This window comes from Strigops habroptila, chromosome 4 (assembly GCF_004027225.2).
Source record: "Strigops habroptila isolate Jane chromosome 4, bStrHab1.2.pri, whole genome shotgun sequence".
NCBI classification, from domain to species: domain Eukaryota; kingdom Metazoa; phylum Chordata; class Aves; order Psittaciformes; family Psittacidae; genus Strigops; species Strigops habroptila.
In genome coordinates, this window is record NC_046358.1 from 3761413 (window position 1) to 3774210 (window position 12798).

General features: G+C 41.4%; 1 protein-coding gene across 1 annotated transcript in view; it reads left to right on the forward strand.

Moving 5' to 3' along the window:
- Positions 1–12798, forward strand: part of HSD17B12 (hydroxysteroid 17-beta dehydrogenase 12) — a 90317-nt gene that overhangs the window by 32759 nt on the left and 44760 nt on the right. Inside the window, 2 exon segments of the mRNA XM_030482340.1 lie at positions 2132–2178; positions 6764–6839. Coding sequence (XP_030338200.1) covers positions 2132–2178; positions 6764–6839 — 123 coding nt within the window.

The window sequence follows — 12798 nt, forward strand, 5'->3', positions numbered from 1 at the left end:
TTGGAAGGAGGAGAAACAATCTACGAGTGTTATAGGGAATGGTTGTTCTTTAGGTGCCTCACTACCTGTAAGGAAGGAAACAACCCCTTTAACCGAATCACTGAAGTTGAATTGTTTCCAGATTGGGTCATCTTAGAACTTCTCCAGCTACTGGTGCCCTGGCCATCAGTGAAATACCACTACTCTGATCAGTTTTTACCTCCTAGAGACTCTGTATTCTTGATTTCTTCCCCAAGGCCTGCTTTTTTTTGTTATTTGGACCTGTGCTCGACCTTTTTATATGTGGATTCGTTTCTGTAACAAAACTGTTACTCACACTTTCCTAATTGTGGCTGGATAGGAAGTGGCAAAATGGTGTGACACAGACACTTGGTTTTCACAATAAAATTCACTGGTGCTGACAGTGCAGCACTAGAACTTCATTTACTAGGCAGAGCGTCCTGTGTGTGCAGTATTGTATATCCTGTTACACTGGGGCTATGGCATGTTGCAAACGAACTTTGAATCCAGGGAAGGGATAAATGTGTATGTACCTTCATCTGTGGTCATCTGTAAATCTAGCTTGAGTCAGGGGCATGACTGGATGTTCATTCTTAGCCTGTTATTGCACTGTTGGCCATTCAAGCTCAAATAGGACCTTCAGTGGCGGCTTCATCAGTTGTTATTACGTCCACTTATTCATAGCTAGCAGGCACAGAAACTAAAACGGTTACAGCATTTCCTAGCTGTTATTACTCAAAACAGAAATATTCTGGCTGCTGTTTGCATGCCAACTGTTATGGGTGATCTGCAAGCAGTGACTAATCGAATCATCCGCAAATGCGTCTCCTTCTGCTGCCCTGAAGGGAAGTTATTGCTGAATCCCAATGCTGGACAACACCTCTGTCTGCTCTGAGTTCTGCTCAGGTAGAGGTTGATCTGAGAGTTAAACCAACACTCAAGTGATAAATGCTCCATCCCTGGCAGTGTTCAAGGACAGGTTGGATGGAGTCTTGGGTGACATGATCTAGTGTGAGGTGTCCCTGCCCGTGACAAGGAGGTTGGAACTAGATGATCTTAAGGTCCTTTCCAACCCAAACCATTTGATGATTCTATGATTCTTCAGTTCAGTTTCCTGAAACATTAACCAAGCCCAATTATTTGGGCATCCCAATGTTCAGGGATAAGCAGTGGAAGTATAAACCAAGCTGAGGACAAAGAGAAAAATCCAGGATATTCTGTAGCCACTTGGAGGGTGAGAGCAGAGACAGATGAATGAGTAGAGAGCTAAATGAGTTGAGGATGTTGAGGTGTAGCAATGGGGTTTGATGAGAAAGGAAGAGCTGAGACAAGAAGAAAGTGGTGCTGAATGTGCTTGCTTAAAAAGTAGTTGGAAAAGCAGATTGTGAATGGGGGAATTGCTATTTAGTGAGCGAACTGAGATGATCAGCTTTGGTGTGGTGAGAGCCCTGGAATAATCTGTCAAACTAATGGCATGTTGAGTCACTCAGAGCTTCTCAGCATGTGGAAAAGAATCCTAGAAAGATTTGAGGCTTGACACAGATCCCAGTCACCCACAGGTGAAAGAGTTTAACCTCAAGAAGCCCAGCTTGCAGTTGATGCCTGCGTCAGTCACTCATACTTGCTGCTAGTAAGCACAGTGGTCACAGGGATCTGCAATCTACTGGAGAGTCACTAATGGAGACCTGTTGCCTGTGTTCTAAAGTGTTTGTTTATTGGATGCTTACAGGCTTTAAGCTACTTTTTGTTTTACTATATACTTAAAACTAAGTTGAAAGCTGGTTTAATAGCTATAGCTGAGCTTTTTTCAGTTAAATGACTTGGAAATATCTCTTAGTCCACAAAGCTCTTGAAGAAACGTAGTGGACCAGAGGACTGGCATGTGAAGGGGTGCTGAACCTGATCCCTGAAACAACTGTTAGGCTCCTAACTCCATCTGTTCCTCTCCTTTCTTATATATGGAAAGGTTTTAGTGTGAGTTCTCCAAGAGATTTAATAGAAGTTGTACACCTATTCCAGAGACTTTGATGTGTCTCTTGGCTGGAATGAGTACCTTAATAGCCTACTAATGGACACCCATTGTAATTATTTCTGTGAAGCAACTAATGTATATCTGTTTGTTTGTTTTCAGTGGTCACAGGAGCTACTGATGGGATTGGAAAAGCCTATGCAGAAGAGGTAAGAATTCTTATCACTTGGAAGTGTATCTTGATCCTTGATGAGATTTCATGCTATCTCAACTCTGTCAAACAGCAGGTTGAATCTCCCAACCTTATCTTAACGTAGATATCTGTGGAGAAAGAGGTCTTCTCCTTGCCTCCCTCCGGTGACCAGCCAAAAGTTGAATCCCTTTTCGTTTGTTTCCTTTACTTGTAAACTCTATTTTCAGGCCTTACCTTGTCCTTCAGTTTTTATTTTAGACTTTTTTTAGTTGTTAAAATTATTTTTCACTTTCTCAACCCTTGGTATTTCTTTTTGGTATTTCCAGGCACTGACTAAATGGCATTTCTAGCTGCCTGCAGTATGTTCCAATTATTCTCTATATTTCATGAAGTCTCTGAAGCTGGGTTTTACCTGTATCTCTTTTATTGTAGTTTTGCTCTTGATGGATATGTGGGCTCCAGATACGGTACTGGAATGTATTGGTTACGACAGAAAGTGCCTGTTAGTATGGGGCAATTTAGCCTATAAGCCTAGAAAACATCATGACAAATAGTGCTGACTACAACAACTTATAGCAAAAATAACTTTCACCTCCAGCATCAGTATCAAAGTGAGCCTGTCTGTACTCATTTCTGTGTTCTCTGAAACACCATCATGACTTTGTGAGGAGATCAGCTGTGAGAGATTCCCTTTCTCTTCAGTTCTTCATTCTGCAGAGCCCACAGGGAAAGAACTATTCCTCTTCATGGGTAGCCCTTGTCTTTCAGATTTCCCTTCATACCTGTGTGCCCTGCCATCTGCATCCCTGGCCCCCAAAGTTCCTTTCTGCTTTGCAGCAAGTAGCACCTTGTCCTACTGGATCAAGAAAGGGATGTTTGCTGCAAAAGAATGAAACCTGGTGCCAACAGCACCTGATTCTGATGTAAACCCGACAGCTTGCATGTGCCAAATATCCAGTTACGTGGCACTGAAGCAAATGACGCAGTACTTTAAATTTAAGTGCGTAGAGCAAATGGAAGGAGGTCACTGTGCCCAGGGGATAGCACTGTCAGGAGGAAGCCCTCTGGTGTGGGAGAAACCCCCTGAATATCATGGGAAATTAGATTCAGGATCAATGTGTTAGGTTATTGGGTGAATGAAGCTACAACTTGCTTTATGTTCTACTGGTGCCTCTAAACCAGGCTACCTAAGAACCAGGAACACAAATGTGTGCTCTGGCAGACCCCAGTATTTGGACCTGCATTAGGAAAGCTTATCACAAGTATAAAATACTTTTGGGAAACAATGACTGCTTCAGCTTCTTTGCTATAGTTGCTGTAGGTACAGAACATCCCAAAAGGTACAAATATTCATTCTTGGGTTATAGAATAAAACACATTTTTCATGAGTTAGACTTCTTATTGTCATTTCATTTAGAATAAAACACAAGTCTACCCTTTGGCAGTTCAGGTGGATGAAGAATACTTGATGAAGTCAAGTGTGGATGCGTGGTGGAATGTGGAATACCTAAAAAGACTTCTCAATCTTTCCATTAACTCTAGAGATGTCTTCATAAAGCTGCCAGCAGAGGCTTGACTTGCTACTAGAAATTCCCTTCAGGTTACTACAGATGCTACTGGCATACAGCTGTTTGGGCACTGATGGCTGTGATAATAATCATGTAGATTACTTCCTCCTCCTTGGAAGAGTTTGTGAGAAGTGTAATGGTGTTTTGAGAATCACCTCTTCGAAAGCTTGCCATGGCCACCAGTAATTTATGGGAGAATATTATGAGTATGTGGATTCTCTGGTTGTACTTTGCTCTGTTGGTTACCTTCCTCCTTCTCCAAGTGAAGAGCCCCTGTTTCAGTATTAAGATCTTTACTCTTTGCTCAGTTAAGAGTGGCTCATCACTAGACCACTTCTTCATGAGAGGAGTGCCATGGTAAATGCAAGTTTTCTTCTCTGTCTGGATGATCATAGAATCAGCTAGGTTGGAAAAGACCTTTAAGATCATCAAATCCAACCATTATATGGTGATGCTCACCCAGTCCTTGATTCTAAAGCAACATGCATCCTCCCTCCCTTTATTTTATGTTATTTTTTTTAAAGGCTATGGTCAGGAGTTGCTATTTGTTGTCCTTCTGTTGCTGTTTGCTTTTGCAAATCTTGAGTTAAAATTTAATCTTAGATTTACTTGTGAGGTAGTGATAAGACTGCAGGTTGTGATCGCATTGCGTACTCTGCAGTACTCTGCTATGAACATCTGCTTAGTGTTGGTTTTTATAGATCCTCTTGATCTACCTGCTCTAAAAAGAGTTTTAACTCTGCTTTGGTGGGTCGTTAATGACATTCCTTTCCATCCTGGAGAGAAAGGGCTTGAATGGCAGCTGTGTATTGCTACCAAGGTGGAAAATGTGATAGTTACTAACACAGCATTTAAGGGAATCAGACAACATCCACCAACTCCTTTAGAATGGTGACTCTCACTTGCATCAATTATTAGTCTGTAAGAGCATCTTCCCAATGTTTGCTACTCTGGGTGAGTGTTTGTGATTAGTTTTAAGGTCTTCTCATTCAGCCTTTTCATGACCCTATGGACGCTGGCCAAAGATCCAAGTACAATGACAGGGTATCTAGAAAGCAAGTCTGTCTTCCTTTTGTCTTATATAAAAGTGTAATTAGTTATTGGATTTCAGAGGACCATTATTGCTCTTTGGACTGTTGTGATCCCTCTCAACCCACTAAACTTCTACCAGTGAAGTCAGAGTGCTCAGCAGGTACTGATTTGGTTGCATCAAACTCAAGCTGGACTTGCTGTTGAGCACTGTATATTTTCCAAGTTTTACGACTTGTTTTAGTGGTATTTGTTGCTAGTTGCTGGCTCTTTCCTTGGCCATTCTATGTGGTCTGTGCTCGGAGAATCCCTCTTGCAAATGGGTTTCCATTTCCAGATGTGCTTCTCGGAGCGTGTCCCTTTAGTGTGAATATAGCAGCAGTTTCTGCCAAGCTTGTTCTTGTGATAGAAGCTCTCTAAATGTGCTGAGGTTCCCCTAACCGGGTGTCTTGGCATGGCTTTACTTCCTTGGCATTTGAGCTAAGTACAGCCAGGTACTTTTCCATAAATCTCAGGTACCCATTTAAGCAATGTGAGAGCCTGGAGGTCATGACTGCTGAAAGAAAGCAAGCTGCATGTCAGCATTCTGGAGCTTGCACCCCTGAGGAACATCTCTGAGGCTTTTGTGCCCTTTGGGACCACAGCTATTTCAGACTGAGGAGGTGACTGTCAGATTGTCCTCAGTGTTGCAGGCTGAGATACATTAAAGTAAAGGTTTTGCCTTCACTGCCTTTATCCTGTGGAGTGAGAGAATGCTATGTTATTCCTTTCTCCCTGCCCTGCTTTCCAGGCCTACCGTTGGCTTTATGAAAAGTATATTCCAGTGAGTCAGGTGCTTATCTGGAGGTGGATGTGTTCATCCCTTTTAGATAATTTTCTCCATAATATTGGATCATTTCCTTGAGTGGAAAGCTTAAGTTACCCATAAGCCTGAACTTGGCAGCAGTTTGTTAGTAGTTCCTAGTGTGAGCGTCTTTAGTTTCATCACACCTCACTCTAGGCTCATGAGAGATCTAGTGTGAGGTTTCTTCCGCTTAGACATCACACATGTGAGTGAAGTAGAGAGTTTGCTGACGAACTTCTTCATACTTTTCTCTGAAAGAAGCTTGAAAGGTAGATGAGATTAAGTTACTTTAGGTTGTTGCTGTACTATGCTGTGAAATTGTGGAGAATTAGATTTTCTTTAAGACCTATTCTCATCCGCTTCCTGAGGCGGCAAAGGGGTTTTATTGGAGCAATGAGAACTCTCCTGTTTTATATGTAGGTGTTAAGTGTCTGAAAGGCAGTGTCACCACGAACTGTGGATATATTGTTTTTGCTTTTCACTGGAACAGGGACTTACACAGCAGTCACAAACATTCCTTGCTTTCATTGTAGAGTAATTCAGATATGTAGCTGTCTTCCTGCAGACACTTTTAAATTGAGTTGTTAGATCCCATTTCGATCTTGTGGTAGTAGGTCTGATTTGATGACCAAGATATGCTCTGACCACAGTTTAAGTTACACTGATAGCTTCCCCAAAACACCTGCATGAGTAAACCAACCTTTATACCTATGATTAGTACAAGTAAGAAGGAGCCTGACTAAAGGAAGGCAGTATTGAGTGCTGAGGTCATTTTGCAACATGGGTGTTCAAGTGACCATGGGTATGTTAACTCATCATGGTAAACTTAATTATGGTGATATCTTCTTTGCTCTGACTTCCAGAGGTGGTGTAAAAGTGCTGTGAAATATCTGCAGTTGGTTTTCTGTTTTGTATAAACTTGCACGGGACGACTGAAAAGATAAACTTGACATGAAGGGAATCAAGTAGAAAAAGTAGGAGAATGGAAGTAGTCATCCTGGTTTTCCCCTTCATGTCTCTATTTAAAATTGTAACTTTTTCCAACTTGCTGGTCACATATTGTTCTTATATTTAACAAATTATGCAATTCCTTTAACTAGAATACTAACTTGGAGGTGATTTATGACTGTTCTTATGTCTCCTGTTTTGTTTTGTTGCAGTTAGCAAGACGTGGAATGAAGGTGGTTCTCATCAGTAGGTCAAAGGAAAAGCTGGACCAGGTTGCAAGTGAAATAAGTGAGTCAAAACCTTCTGTAAACTTCCTTGATGATCTTAGAGGTCTTTTCCAGCCTAGTTGATTCTATGATTCACAGGCATGCTTATAAATAAATGCAGTGGCACATGAATTTCTTGCATGCTAACATATACAGCTCTAATTCTTAAAGAGGTTTGCTCTTGTGCGCAGTGCAAATGTTACAGATATAAATGGTAAAGGCCTTGCAGATTAATTTTACAGGTGTTAATATTTAACTTCTCAGAACAATAGGGCTTAATACTGGAGTAAGTACTTCTAAAACTTAGTCTTCTATAAGCACAGCTTACCAGGTCAGAACAAAATATCACCTATCTCCACAATAGCTGTCTAAAGTCATAATAGGTGAAAAAACAGGTACACCTGAATATTTCCTCAGCTTGAAGCAAGTTTGATTTCATGGACCTCGGCCATAAGGGTGGTTTCTTTGTAGGTCAGAGCTGTAGAAAACATGTTCCTTAAGTTACTTGTTGTATTACCAAGTATCTAAATTTATCTAAATCCTCCCTCTTTTGTTTCATTTGGATAAACTAGTCAAAGATCAAAGAGCTGTAAACTCTTTTGGGGTGACGAGTGTGCATAGTCATAGGTATATACGGAATGAGTTAATGTGTTTAAGAACACACGTTAGGGATTGTTTCATCAGTAAATGTGTGGTAAATGGCTGTAATGCAAAAATAAGGGAGCAACTTAAGTATTCCAATCACAAATGTAAAATGGATATTTGTATGGGATGAGTTAGGAGAAAGCTTCCTCAGGTTTCATGCTGACAAATGATTTTCCAATTAGAGCAAAGTATAACACACAAGAATTCCTCTTGTAATTTATATCTTTTATTAAGGCAGATTTCATGCAAGGTTATTAGTTTATGTACAGTATGTCAAGATAAAGTGAGAAATGTAGCCTTGTGTGTAAAGGTGTTTGATAAGCAAGAGAGGAAGTCCTGAACTATAAGACAGATTTCTCAACATAATGATGTTGAGTAAAGGAAACCTTGAAGATTATGCTGCTGTGTTACTGTGTTGTCTTGCTTAGACTTTCCTAAAATGCTTTGTGTACATAATGCAGGCAATTGTAAGAGCTGCTCTCTTTCAGAGGTCGTAAATGTATCATGTTGGCTTGAGTTTAAAACTTAATGAATTTGTTAGTGGCACAGCTTCACTGTAAAGTCAAAGCTCAAGAAACTGCCCTATACTAAGTTGTAAGGGGCTGGTTAGTGAATGTGTAAGGATGACTAAAAGACTCAAGGACTTCAGCTTGCTTAGTGGTAACTGTTTTGTGAGTTTACTGAAAGACACAGGGCACACAATTCTGTTTATATAAATGCTGCTGTCTCTGATTTTTAGTGTCCAGTGTAAGATGGCATATGAACCTTTTCTAGACAGAAGAGTCTTCCTTTCTCTGTGTGTGTTTAGGTGGTAGAGAGCATTCCTCCATAGAGCAAAGAGGGCATCAAGTCCTGTTTTCTGCTGGGTTGGAAGTAATTGGCATTGTTCATTAGAAGGACATTTAAGGATATCCCTGCAGTGTCTGGATGTACTTGCGATGCTGTAGTCAATACAGTCACAGTATAAATGAGGTCAGTGTTTTAGCTGGACTGAATTTTCTTGTGTTCAGGTTCATGTGGTCTCTGCTAGGCTAGAAGAGCATCTTCCCAATGTTTGCTGCTTGTTGTCATATATAAGGTGGGTGACTTTTTTAGAGCTAAGGCTGTAACAACTGGAGTGTTTCCCTTGCGGGCTCCTGAAGTAGCTTTCAACTTCTTTATGGTGGTCCTGCAGTTGTTCTTCAAATTGACATGAGCTTGTTCCTCTTGAGTAATGGCTCTTAATCACTTTAAGGAAGAATGGCGTTTAACTAATTCCAGTTCTTTGAACTGGGTGAGCTATGCGTGTTTTCTGTTCCTTTCTCACTTAGTTCATCCTAGTGAATGGATAGATGCCCTCTGCCACAAATAGCAAGAGGGCTTTTAAGGATCAGGTATGTTTGTTCTATTTCAGAAGAATCCTTTCTTGTGCTCTTAGGGTATACTTTTATCAGGAGTGATATCTGTGTACGAAAGGCAAGTTGCATAACCACCATCATGAGGGAAGTACTGATATGTCTTTCTGAATGTTAAATGCCAGCTGACCTGGATCTGATACTTTTGTGTGTGTGTTTGCACATTAAACTGGCTGTACTGATGTTCCAGGAAGGCCCGAAGTTCTGAACTTGTGGCTTAGTAGGAGCAATAAATATCAGTGGATCAATTACAGGTAGTTAAAGCCTTTAGAAGACTTTTCACTGTGTTTTCAAGCATGTTGTAAAGCTGAATTTTTTTGCAGAGTAGTTTAGTTCATGCTATATTATCGTTCCAGCACCTTTTAAAAGTGTCTGTTGTATTACACCATTAAACACTTTCAAAGGTTCAGAAAGGGTCAGAAAGAAAACTTCTCTGTGAATGGAGACAATTATTTGAATGCTGTGTAATGAGGCTGTTCCCTGATTTGCGGTATATAGTAATGAGATGTCCAAGACACCTCAGTGCTTTGTGCCAGCAATTGGTTCAAGAGCCATGGATTTGCAAGTAGAAAAGCTTCAGTTATTGCACTGCTGCCAATATGTATGTTCTGAGCAGACCAGAGAAGAACTTTTCTGTAGAAACTCATTACCTGGGGGCTGCTATATGAAGAATATAGTGAAAACCAGTCAAGCAGGGGAAAAGCTTGAAAGAAAGTTTGCCTGTAGGGAAATTGTCAAAAGAACTTGGTATTTGTATATGTTATTAGCTCGTGGCTTCACAGGACAGGTTATGGAGTTGAGCATGAGCTGTGGGTGCCAAGAGAAAACAGTCATAGCTAAGTAGTGTTTCTACTTGCAAGTGTACGTATCTACTTACTTGCGCGTAAGTGCATATAAATGCAAGATGGGAGATTTTGACTTTGTCATCAGCTACTATATAATTCAAACCTTTTTTTTTAAAGTAAATTCCCATTTTCTGCCTTTAAGTTGGTAGTTGTCAGTATTTGTTAGTATTACATACACCCAGGTGATAATATTAACTCTGAAGAAATTGTTTGGACTGAAAAAAACTCGACTTCTTTCCAATGTGTTGTCACAAATGATCATTTAACTGGAATACGTTGTCTTTTAAGCCTATAATATTGTTTAAGAACTAATGTCAAAACTTTGATTCTGCTACATGTCTGTCTTAAAGAAAATAAAGGGGTTTGCAATTAAAACCTGTGCAGCTGACTACTCGCAGTAAGTTTCCTGAGCTGAGTGTAGTGTTCCTGAAGTTGCTTGGTCCTGGTAGTTTCATCTTAAGCCGCTCTCTAACCCTAAGATTTCAGGTGCATTGTAAACTGATAGCTGTCATGTTTAGACTTGGGATCTCTTGTGTTCTCACTACTCTGACATGATTTATGAGTACAAGAAAGGAATGGGATGTGGTGCCAAATCCGGAAATGTTCCTTCTCCATTTCGTAGGCAGGAAGCTTTTCTTCTGCTTTCTTGGTAAGAAGATAGCAGGGAGCATTCTGAAGCAGACCTGGTGCTGACCACTCTGCTTATGCCTCAGCTGTTACCATGATCTACTACTACAAATGGCCAATGTCCCCCATGGCAAACCTGTCCCTGCTGCACCTACCTTGGAGCACTTTACTCCTTAATTTGTGCCCTGAGATTTGTGATTCCTCCCTCCTGCGCCCTGGTAAATCCTTGTCACGTCTTGGAGCTGGCAGGTAAGAATACTTACATTTAACAGAGGAGGTTGAAATGCAGACAGACTTGGTGAGGAAGGGGACATCATCTTCTTACTTTTCTTGTACAGAAATGACAAGGTTCACTTTCTTGAGCTTAACTTGAAGACTAACTGAATCCGGCAGTTATTTTGACCTTTTGTGATCTATTTCAAGGTAAATTAATGGGTTTGCAGCCTTCCATCACCTGAGCCAGCCTGAAATACTTGAAATTCCCCTATATTTCTTACACTTGAGAAAGTGCTTTCAAATATTTTAGACTTGTTTTGATGCACTGAAGTCACCTTTCACATAAAGTTGCAGCATAAGGATCTTTGATTTGAAATGAGCTCTTGGTTTTCATCTCTGAAGGAAGTTTCCCTTGGATGAAGTGAAGAAAGCTCCCGTGGTTTTGCCTTGAATGGTGTCAGCCACTTACTAAAGGAGCAGTTGTCAGACAGCGTGGAGATCTGATGGAGGGTTCAAGTTGAATACATTTTCATTTATTTCTCAATAATTGAATCATAGAACACATAATGATTTGGGTTGGAAAGGACCTTACAGCTCATGAAGTTCCAAGCCCCTGCCATGGACAGGGACACCTTCCACTAGAGCAGGTTGCTCCAAGCCTCTCTGTCCAGCCTGGCCTTGAACACTGCCAGGGATGGGGCAGCCACAGCTTCTCTGGGCACCCTGTGCCAGCGCCTCAACACCCTCATAGTAAAGAACTTCTTCCTAATGTCTAACCTAAATCTCCCCTCTGGCAGGTTAAAGCCATTCCCCTTGTCCTGTCACTACAGGCCCTTGTCCAAAGCCTCTCTCCAAATTTCTTATAGGCTCCCTTTAGGCCCTGGGGCTGCTCTGAGGTCTTGCCTTAAGAAGTCTTCTCTTCTCCAGGCTGAACCAGGCCAGCTGTCTCAGCCTGTTCTCATAGGAGAGGTGCTCCAGCCCTTGGAGCATCTTTGTGGCCTCCTCTGGACCTGTTTCTGTAGTTTGGGGGGGGGGGTTCCCCCCTTACTCCCTCTTTTTTTGTCATCTCCTCTTGCATTTTCTCAGCATAATTTTGTTCAGATTAGTTTGAAGAAACTGAGCAGAATCCTTAGAGAGAAACATATGACATGTCCTGCAAGCTACAGGATGCAGTCCTAGGACTCTTCACCTTTTAGGCTAACTTCTGCAGGTGACTAGTCACTCCTTGCAAAAGGACTTCATTTACAGATCAGCTGCCAGCACACGGCATAAGAGACCACGTTGTCATAGCTGATTTTTAAGGATGAAACCAGTTTAAGGACATTTAGCAGTCGGTGTCATGGGCTACACATAACAGTAAGCGATCTGGCAAGTTCTTAGCAGAAGGTGCTATTTCACACCTAGCAAGACCGAGTTAGCCTCTTCCAGAAAGTAGGATTGGAAGCTTGCTTACTGTGAACCTCACTGCCAGAGTGCTTCTGTGCAGTATTTGTTGTGTTAATAGTTTGTAAACCATGTGAAGACCAGGAGGAGAAACATATAAAGGTTATTTAAATGTGAAATAGGTGCTTTGAGTTTTCTTTCCTGAGGATGAACTACAGCAGAAGAGTAGCCTCTTCCACACTTCACATACTATGTGTATTGTGTCCATAGGTTCAGGACTAACTCTGGGACCTAATGGTGTCTTAAGTCTTTATGTTTTACACACCAGGTCATTGGATCAATGGGGCAGATGACTTGCTCAGTCTGAAACCTAGACTGAAGAACCAGGAATTAGTCATCCCTGCAGACATTCAGGGTCACTGTGTCTGCCTGGCAGTAGTTGGCTGGGGGAATAGGTTGCATTGTCTTCAATCCACAGGAACTTAGTGCCTTTCTTTGCTGTCCAGAGAAGCTGTGGCTGCCCCATCCCTGGCAGTGTTCAAGGCCAGGTTGGACACAGGGGCTTGGAGCAACCTGCTCTAGTGGAAGGTGTCCCTGCCCATGGCAGGGGGTTGGAGCTCGATGAGCTTTAAGGTTCCTTCCAACCCAAAACGTTCTAGGATTCTATTTATAACATAAGCTTTTGTGGATGCCAAAGCCAAGAGCCCTTGTGCTAGTCCCTGGGCCATTAAACACCTTCTGTTAACACAAAAGCTGCAATATATTGCTTATCACTTTCAGTGTAATATAAACTGAATATTCCATGGAAAAATGAGCATTGGGTTGTTTTCACTGAGTGAAAGTCTGTTTTGCAAATCTGTTTTAAGGCAAT